Source organism: Canis lupus, chromosome 14 (assembly GCF_003254725.2).
Source record: "Canis lupus dingo isolate Sandy chromosome 14, ASM325472v2, whole genome shotgun sequence".
NCBI classification, from domain to species: Eukaryota; Metazoa; Chordata; class Mammalia; order Carnivora; family Canidae; genus Canis; species Canis lupus.
In genome coordinates, this window is record NC_064256.1 from 2,090,773 (window position 1) to 2,101,385 (window position 10,613).

Genomic DNA, 10,613 nt, shown 5'->3' on the forward strand with positions numbered 1-10,613 from the left:
AATTCACCACACAGTAACAATGGCTGCCAGTCTCTTTCTCCTCAAGACCAGATTAACATATTCTGTTCTGGTGTGAATTTTTATCAATTAGGTACATTTGAATCACTTGTGCTTCAGCAGTCCAATAAAGCACATACAATGAGGATTGCATTATTTCCATGGAAGTGATTATGAGTGCGATAGAGTGGTAAAATTATTATAGTTATTACTATGGAATAATATATTACTCTTAAAAAACATAAAACAGGGATCCCTGGGTGGCACAGCGGTTTGGCGCCTGCCTTTGGCCCAGGGCGCGATCCTGGAGACCCGGGATCGAGTCCCACGTCCGGCTCCTGGTGCATGGAGCCTGCTCCTCCCTCTGCCTGTGTCTCTGCCTCTCTCTCTCTCTCTCTCTCTCTCTGTGACTATCATAAATAAATAAAAATTTATAAAATAAAAAAAGAAAACAGAAAACAAATTTAATTGCATCCTGAATTTCAGTATAACCTATTATCATTAATAAAATTTATAAGTATCAGGATGCCTGGGTGGCTCAGAGGTTGAGCGTCTGCCTTTGGTTCAGGGTGTAATCCCAGAGTCCCAGGATTGAGTTCACATCGGGCTCCCTGCATGGATCTGCTTTCCCTCTGCTTAATGTCCACCTCTCTCTCTCTCTCTCTCTCTCTCATAAATAAATAAATAAATAAATAAATAAATAAATAAATAAATAAAATCTTTAACAAAATAAACTAACTTTATAAGTGTCAACCTAATTAACACTGGTAAATTTTCAGTTCCTTTGGATCTGAATAGTAAAACAATTTCCTTGTTGAGTAAATGCATGGAGCTTAGGTGGGTATTGACAAATTGAAAAGAGGTTTAATCTGAGATTGTTAATAAAATTTTCATTTTGTGATGAAGAAAGTTAAGGGTGTGATTTTAAAACATTATCTGGGTTGAAGTGTTGTATTAATTTATTCTGCATGTCTGGAAGAATGAAAAATAAGAATAAAAATCAAACAGAAACACTACATAAGTTTAAAAAGCCTGATGTACCAAATCTTCATTCAAAGTGGCTCTGAATTGATGGATAGTTTTGGATATACAACATGGGGAAAGGAAGCATTGTTTGTTAGCTAGATATATACCACAAAATTCCTGAAACTTTCAGTCAATCAATAATGTCCTTATTCCAGAAATGGCCATAAATGTGGTTATAACTGAATTAAATATAAAAAATAATGAATATTTAAACAATCTTCATTAAAATATAAGAATTATGTTGTTGCCCAGGACTGTGCTTTTTCAACAATATGTACAAATAAGTGCTGTTTTTAAAAACTGACTGGAAAAAAGAGAGACACTAAAGAGAACTTAGCAAAGCATGAAAATAATTAAGGAATTTACTGTCCAGACCTGCCCTTCTCCAACACCTTCATGGCTGCTCTAGCCACTTCCTTGTTGCGGAGGCTGTAGACGAGGGGATTCGGCATGGGAGTGAGGATGGTGTAGAAGACAGAGACCATCTTGTCCTGGGTGGGGGAACGATCAGAAGCGGGCCGCATGTATATGAACAAAGTTGTGCCATAATACATTCCCACCACCATGAGGTGAGAAGAGCAGGTGGCAAAAACTTTCTGGTGACCCTCTCCAGATGCTATGTGAATGACAGCCACAATAACATGAGTATAGGAAGCAATGATGATCACTACAGGGAAAACAATCATTATTATACAGCAGTAGAAAAGAACTTCTTCAAATGTTGATGTGTCGTTGCATGAGATGATGAGCAGGGAAGGAAAATCACAGAAGTGGTCTATTTCCCGGGACCCACAATAGAAGAAGAAAAATGTAGCTACAGCATCAATGATACAATCAGTAGAGCCCAGGATCCAGGAAGATGCAGCCATAAGTCCACAAATTTTAGGGCTCATAAGATTAGGATATCTTAGAGGGTAGCAAATGGCAATATAGCGGTCATAAGCCATTACTGCCCATAGGAAACGTTCACAGCCAAGTAGTGATGTATAGAGGAAAATTTGTGTAGCACACTCTACCACAGAAATGGAATTGCTGCCAGACAAATAGTTAAAAGCCATCTTGGGTACAGTGGTGCAGATGAGCATGAGGTCCATGAGGGACAGTTGGCTGAGAAAGAAGTACATGGGTGTGTGGAGCTGAGTGTCCAGGTAGATGAGGAGAATCATAGCAGTGTTTCCCATGAAGACCACTGTGAAGATGACCAAAAGCATAGAAAAGAGGAAGATGTGAGTGGGGCTGTAATTGAAGATTCCCAGAAGGATGAAATCAGAGTTAAAAGTCTGATTGTCCAATGCCATGAGGAATGTGTTTTTTATCTAATACAGCAAAAAGTGATGTCACTTCATTAATTTGGTGAACATGTACTCAGTGCCTTACAAAGCATGTGATTGTGGTAAACTATAGGTCAGTGATTATGCTGACATCAATGTTATTAGGAATTTCAAAAAAACAAGAAGGATAATAAAGGGGGAAAATATGTTATCTTGGTACTAATTTATACAAGTGTGGAATTATTCCTAAGCTCAGCTTCTAAACAACTTTTGAAAATTAAGACAATAATATACGTTTTATATAATTGATAATGTGTCTTCAAAAATGGAAATTCCCAAAAGCAATTAGACAGTGCCTTGAAACATCAGGAATCCTTTACAGGTTAGTCAATAGAGAAAGTAAGCATCATTCAGCATGTGGCAGAAAAAGTAACTGAGATAAAAGAGTGCAATATGAAACTTTGCTTTCATGATACGAGGTGATTTTACTGTCAGTTTAACCAAATCTTTACATTTGTCAATTGCTTTGCAATTTAGAGTGTTTTATTTGTAATTTATAGCAAATATTCTATGCAATAAGTGGACAAACTGAGGAAATATTTTAATTACACAACTATAAAAGCTTTGCTCTGTTCTTGTATAGCCCAATGTGGTAGAGTGACTTGTGTTTCCCCCAAAAGAGATGTTGAGTCTTAAGTCCTAGTATTTCAGAATGTAAACTTATTTGAAAATAATTAGCTAAGGGCACAGTTGGTTAAGTGTCTGACTCTTGGTTTCAGCTCAGGTCCTGATCTCAGGGTTGTGAAATAAAGCCCCAAGTGCAGAGTCTACTTGAGTCTCTCTCTCTGTCTCTCTCTCTCTCTCTCTCTCCTCATCTTCCCCACCTCCATGCTCTCTATCTCAAATATGCAAATATATCTTAAAAAGAGAAAATAATTAGCTAAGATAAGATCATGTTGGAACAGAGCAAACCCCAATCCAATGTGACTGATGTCCTTAAAGACCTCCATGTGAAGACGGACACAAGGATAATGTGTGATGATAGAGGCAGAGACTCAAGTGTTATATTTACATATAAATAATTTTCAATGATTGTTGGTCATCACCAGAAGCTAGGAAAGAGGCATGGAACATATTATCTTTCTTACAGCTCTCAGAATTAACCAACCCTGCTGATATCTCGATTTTAGAACACTAGTAGCCTCCATTACTGTGAGAGAATATAATTGTGTTATTTTAAACCATCCAGTGTGTAACACCTTGTTATGCTTCACTAGGAAACTAATACATCTCATATCTCCTAACTCTGGGAAACGAACAAGGGGTGGTAGAAAAGGGAGTGGGTCGGGGGGGGTGACTGGGTGATGGGCACTGAAGTGAGCACTTGATGGGATGAGCACTGGGTGTTATGCTATATGTTGGCAAATTGGACTCCAATAAAAAATAAAAAAAATTACTACATACAAAATGGAAATTCAGAGAAGCTTAAGGTCCACACATTCAAACAATACTTATGAAGATTTATGCATTGGGCACTGGCAGTAAAACAGCACTCAAAAAAAGAAAAAAATATATATCACTTAGCCTAACATATTGTAATCAGATGGTGACAAAAATATCAAAACACTATGAAGCTATGGAAAATAATTGAAAAGAAGATGTTACAATTACATTGGACTGTCCTAATCCAAGGAAGACCTCAGTCATCTGATGGTATCTGACTAAAGACTTGGGGCAAGTAAAAAAAAAAATAGAGAGAGATATAGACCACCCTTTAAGAAAGAGCTACCCACATATAAATTCCACAAAGTGGAACCTACATGCAAAAAAAAAGTAAAATGTATAGAAGATATAAAGAAAACAGAGATTTCTAAATTAGACTTATGTTTCATGTTAATTGTAGGATTTAAAATTCCATTTATGAGCTAATTATGCATGCATGAGAAAAGTTCATATATGAAGATGGGTTATTCCAGGTAGTAAATAAATGTCATAAACAGAAAGACAGGTCTGATGATTAGAACAATTAGATAGGAATGCACATTTACTCATTTGTGCATCACATTTTTTTGGACGCCAAAAACAAAACCAAACAAAGAAGCTGTAACCTAAGAGTAGCAAGAGCAAATTAATCTGTAGAAGATAGAACCTTGAATTCTGTCTCATGAGTTTGAATTGAAATTTTTTAAGTGTGGAGGTGGTAAAATACACTTTCTTTAAGTTGTAATTATGTATACAAATTGTGAATGATGCTGTAATAAAGAGAAAAACTCAAAAGTATTTAAATATTTCAAGACATGAATGATCATGACCTGCAAATACTGATCTACCGAAAGGGCATGTCTGCATTTTCATCTCATGATGTCTCAAAGAAGAGTAGCTGGATTTCATGACACAGTGATTTGGTGTACTGTAACAATGGTCCATAACAATGACAACTCATAAACCATGGAAGTCATGCCCAGAAATTAAGAGAAGAATCATTGAGTGAAATAATTGAAAAAAGACATTTACTACCAGGATTTGGTCAAAAAGATAAGTAAAGCATTACAGAAAAATGATGCTGGACACATATTGGTGTCATCAGTTCTGGCTGCTATATTCTTTTGTACAGAAATGATCAGGAAATAAAACAATTGAAAAAAGTTAAAAAAACTCTCACATGATCAAAAGTGACCATAGCAAACCTGTTTCCAATTACAATATACAACCTGCATGAGAATCAGTAACAGGGTGGGATGCCTGTGTGGCTCAGTGGTTGAGTGTCTGCCTCTGGCTCAGGGTATAATCCCCCAGTTCCAGGATCGAGTCCCACACTGGGCTTCCTGCATGGGGCCTGCTTCCCCCTCTGACTGTCTCTGCCTCTGTGTGTGTGTGTGTGTGTGTGTGTGTGTATCATGAGTAAATAAATAAAATCTTTAAATTTTTTAAAAAAGAATCAATAACAGGGTTCATAGCTACACTAACTGAAAACTACACTATCATTAATGAAGCTCAGTACTAGAATGTTGAATTAATAGATGGAAATAACAGATACAAAATACATTGCAGGTAACTTATTCACAAAACCTATGATATGAAGTTTAATACAGATGGTATATTATTTAAGTATATGTGCTGCCAAAGTGAGCACTATTTAAGAAGTGCAGCAGTACTGAAATAATGGTTATCACCAGCAAGGACCAGTAAGGTTATATAATTAGATAGGGTTATGCTAGTTTTCAAAAACACTGGCAATGCTTTTGCAAAAACAATTTGCAAAAATGCTTTATATGTATTAAATTTATTATTAAATTTGAAGTTATATAAAAGAACAAAAATATATATGAAGGTGTAAGGAGGGCACATAACAATGGTAAAGCATCTATGAATGTGAGATGGGCCCATTAAAAGAAAAGATGATGAGGTGTAAACCTGTCTTTCAAATGATGCATTAATGTTCTTATTCTCATCTGCCACTTTTGTCTTCTCACTTGTATTCACCACCAATTTCTTTCTCACTTAAGAATACCAGCATTAGATGAAAAAAGAAAAGAAATTGATTTTTTTTATCCAGCTCATCCATGAGCTAAGGCAAGTAACTTAACTCCTGCCATAATTCTCCTATCCCTACATACAAGATCATACCACATTCTTCAAAATAATATTTAAAAATGAAATGAATGAATGACATAAGGTGTTTAGCATGAATATCACTTAAGAAATATAGTCAATTATCTCCATCCATATTTCTATGTTCACCAAAAGTTTGGCATTAACGTACAAATATTCTTACCTGATTATTGATATAACCTCTTAGTGTGAGTCTAAATAGTATATAATTCAGATGAAAGAGTACGTTACCAGACAGGAGAATTGCATATTTTGCATATCATTGTATTTCTATAACCAAAAAAAAAGGAGCACCTGATATACAATTGGAAACAATAGTATTTGTTGTTAAACAAATTGAAACACAAAGTAATGAACTAGAACCAAGAGGCACATCTAGGAATAGTTATTCATAGTATTCATGAGATCAGCCCAACAGCTTCATAACACCACTCATTTAAATATGATTCTAATTCTGATTATTATATTATTTAACATCCTGGAGAATCAACATTATTTAAATGGATACAGTATATCTATGAATATATATATACCTATGAAAATATACTCATCTATAGATATTGTTTTTTTTTATTTTTTTATGAGAGACAGAGGGAGGGGGATAGAGAGAGAGAGAGAGAGGCAGAGACACAGGCAGAGGGAGAAGCAGGCTCCATGCAGGGAGCCCAACATGGGACTTGATTCTGGGTCTCCAAGATCACACCCTGGGCGGAAAGCGGTGCTAAACTGCTGAGCCACCCAGGCTACCCTCATCTGTAGATATTGTTAAGCAGAAAATTATTAATATAGTTTTACATAAATTCTAGAAGCACTCACAGAACATGGAAATCATACCTGTTGTGAATTGTTTTGTTGTAAGCTTACCTTCTGTAGCTTCCTTCGTAAGCACAAAGCAGCAGTATAAATTAAAAGGATTATAACTCTTAAATAATCTGTACTTGGCCTGACCATGGTGAAAAAATGGAAAATTAATTTTCTAGCCCTCTGAGGATTCCATTCCCTTGTCTTTAATTATAGAAGTTGGCATTGTTTTCCATCTCCTCTCCCAGGACAAAGAAATGGAATTAGCTTTCCTTTTCCTTTTTCTTTTTTTTTTTTTTTTGAAAATACTTACTCTGGATAGATAGTGATATCTCTCTCCTTAAGTTTTAGTTTGAACTCCGTGGAACTTTCTGCTCCCTCTCACTGACATAATAATAAGACGAAAACATACTGAGTGCCTCCTATGTAATTGGTACTGTGGCAATTTTGTATGTAAAATTACAGACACAAACATTGCATGTGCCAGGCACTCTTATCTTTAAATTTTTGTTTTGTTCTGTTTTTCTTTTTGTTTGTTTTTTACATAATAAAACTTCCTAAGCCAATTGTCCAAGGTAATAAAGTTAATGAATGGTGGACAGAATTTTCCAGTGCTAAAGTCAGCTCCATTTTTGAATTTTATTAGGGCATGATTAGCACATGAAAATTTCATGTATTAAAGTTATTCAACTTGACATTTTGATCTATGGTTGTATTATGAAATGATCACCACAATCAACCTAATTAAAATAACACCCCCTGGCAGGGGGTGGGACAGCTCCCCCAGGTGCACACACATGAGAATCAGCACAGCAGGCCCCTCCCTCAGAAGACAAGCTGGAAGAAACGAAGAAGAACAAGTTCTTGTCTGAGTAGCATTGGAAAACTCGAGGGGGTATTGAGGGATTTACGGCATATAAAACCAGAGGAAAAATCTCCATGTTTTTTGGTTTGTTTTGTTTTTTGGTTTGTTTTGTTTTGTTTCTTGTTTTGTTGTTGTTGTTGTTGTTTTGTTTTCTTCCTTTTCTCAGTACAACTCATTTTTAGCTACTCTGCACTGAGCAAAATAACTAGAAAGAAGAACTCACTATAAAAGAAAGAATCAGAAACAGTAGTCTCTGCCACAGAATTAAAGACTTTGGATTATAATTTGATGTCAGAAAGCCAATTCAGAAGCACAATTATGAACCTACTGGTGGCTCTGGAAAAAAGCATGAAGGATTCAAGAGACTTCATGACTGCAGAATTTAGATCTAATCAGGCCGAAACTAAAATCCAATTAAATGAGATGCAATCCAAACTGGAGGTCCTAACAACCAGGTTTAATGAGGTAGAAGAAAGAATCAGTGAAATAGAAGACAAGTTGATGGTAAGGAAGGAAGCTGAGGATAAAAGAGAAAAACAATTAAAAGATCATGAGGAAAGGTTAAGGGAAATAAATGACAACCTCAGAAGGAAAAATCTATGTTTAATTGGGGTTACAGAGGGCACTGAAAGGGAGAGAGGATCAGAAACATATTTGAACAAATCATAGCTGAGAACCTCCCTAATCTTGGGAGGGAAATAGGCATTCAGATCCAAGAGATAGAGAGATCCCCCTCTAAAATCAATAAAAATTGTACAACACCTCCACACTTAATATTGAAACTCGCAAATTCCAAAGATAAAGAGAAAATCCTTAAGCAACAAGAGACAAGAGATCCCTCATGTATATGGGGAGAAATATTTGTTTAACAGCAGATGTCTCCACAGAGACATGGCAGGCCAGAAAGGGCTGGTAGGATATATTCAGGGTCCTAAATGAGAAGAACATGCAGCCAAGAATACTCTATTCAGCAAGGCCCTCATTCAGAATAGGAGAGATAAAGAGCTTCCAAGATAGGCAGAAACTGAACAAATATGTGACCCCCAAACCAGCTCTGCAAGAAATATTAAGGGGAAATCTGTAAAAGAAAGAGGAAGCCCAAAGAAATAATACACAAAACAGGTATTATGATGACATAAATTTATATCTTTCGATAGTTACTCTGAACGTGAATGGGTTTACTGATCCCATCAAAAGATGCAGGGTTTCAAAAAGCAAGACCCCTCTATTTGCAGTCAACAAGAGACTCATTTAGATATAAGGACACCTACAGCCTGAAAATGAAAGATTAGAGAACCATTTACCACTCAAATGGTCTCCAAAAGAAAACTGGGGTAGCAATCCTCATATCAGATAAATTAAAGTTTATTCCAAAGACTGTAGTAAGAAATGCAAAAGGACACTATATCATACTTAAAGGATCTATCCAACAAGAGGACCTAACAATCGTGAATATTTATGCCCTTAATGTGGGAACTGCCAAGTATATCAATCAATTAATAAGGAAAGTAAAGAGACACTTAGATAATAATACACTAATACTGGGAGACTTCAACGTAGTGCTTTCTGCAAATGACAGATATTCTAAGCACAATATCTCCAAAGATACAAAAGCTTTAAATGATACACTAACCAGATGGATTTCACAGATGTTTACAGAACTATACATCCAAATGCAACTGAATACACATTCTATTCAGGTGCACATGGAAATTTCTCCAGAATAGACCACATACAAGGTCACTTCTCAGGTCTCAACTGATACCAAAAGATTGAGATTGTGCCCTGCCTATATTCATACCATAATGCCTTGAAACTTGAACTCAATCACAAGAAGAAATTTGGAAGAAATTCAAGCATATGCAGGTTAAAGACAATCCTGCTAAAAGGTGAAAGGGTCAACCAGGAAACTAGAGAAGAATTAAAAACATTCATGAAAACTAATGGGAATGAAGATACAACCATTCAAAACCTTTGGGATACAGCAAAAGCAGTTCTGACAGGGAAATACATCGCAATACGTACATCCTTCTAAAAATTGGAAAAAAACTAAAATACACAAGCTAACCTTACACCTAAAGGAACTGGAGAAAGAACAGCAAATAAAACCTACACCAAGCAGAAGAAGAGAGTTAATAAAGATCTGAGCAGAGCTCAATGAGATAGGAAACAGAAGAACTGTAGAACATATCAACAAAACCAGGATTTAGCTCTTTGAAAGAATTGATAAGATGTATAAACTATTAGTCAACCTTAATAAAAACAAAAGAGAAAAGACACAAACTAATAAAATTTCTATTGAAAAAGGAGGTATCACAACCAATATCAGGAAATACAAGCAATTTTAAAGACATATTGTGAGCATAGCCCTGGTGGGCCAGTGGTTTAACGCTGCTATTAGCCCAGGGAGTGATACTGGAGAACCGGGACTCAGTCCCACGGCAGGCTCCCTGCACAGAGCCTGCTTCATACTCTACCTGTCTCTGTATCTCTCTGTTTCTCTCTCTCTCTCTCTATCTCTCTCTCTCTCTCCCACTTTCTCTCTCTCTCTGTCATGAATAAATAAATAAAATCCTTTAATAAATAAAAATACAATAAAACACAATACAAATAAAAACATATTATAAGCAGATATACGCCAATAAATTAGGCAATCTAGAAGAAATAGACGGATTTCTGGAAAACCACAAATGACCAAAACTGGAACAGGAATAAATAGAAAACCTGAGCAGGCTGATAACTATAGAGAGGAAATTGAAGAAGTCATCAAACACCTCCCAAGACACAAAAGTCCAAGGCCAGATGGCTTCCCTCTGGAATTCTATGAAACTGATGAAGAAGAAACAATACCTACTCCACTAAAGCTGTTCTGAAAGATAGAAAGGGATGGAATACTTCCAAACTTGCTCTATGAGGCCAGCTTCACTTTAATTCCAAAACCAGACAAAGACTCCAACAAAAAAAGTATACACCAATATCCCTAATAAACACAGATGCAAAAATTCTCAACAAGATACTAGCCAATAGGGTACAACAGTACA

The 10,613-nt window shown here is 36.1% G+C and overlaps 1 protein-coding gene across 1 annotated transcript; it reads right to left on the reverse strand.

Annotated features, from left to right (window-relative positions):
* Positions 1 to 1,385: 1,385 nt before the first annotated feature.
* LOC112664598 (olfactory receptor 2M3-like) lies at positions 1,386 to 2,321 on the reverse strand. Its single transcript, XM_025454338.2, has one exon. The coding sequence runs from the start codon at positions 2,319 to 2,321 to the stop codon at positions 1,386 to 1,388; it is 936 nt and encodes a 311-aa protein (XP_025310123.1).
* Positions 2,322 to 10,613: the final 8,292 nt, after the last annotated feature.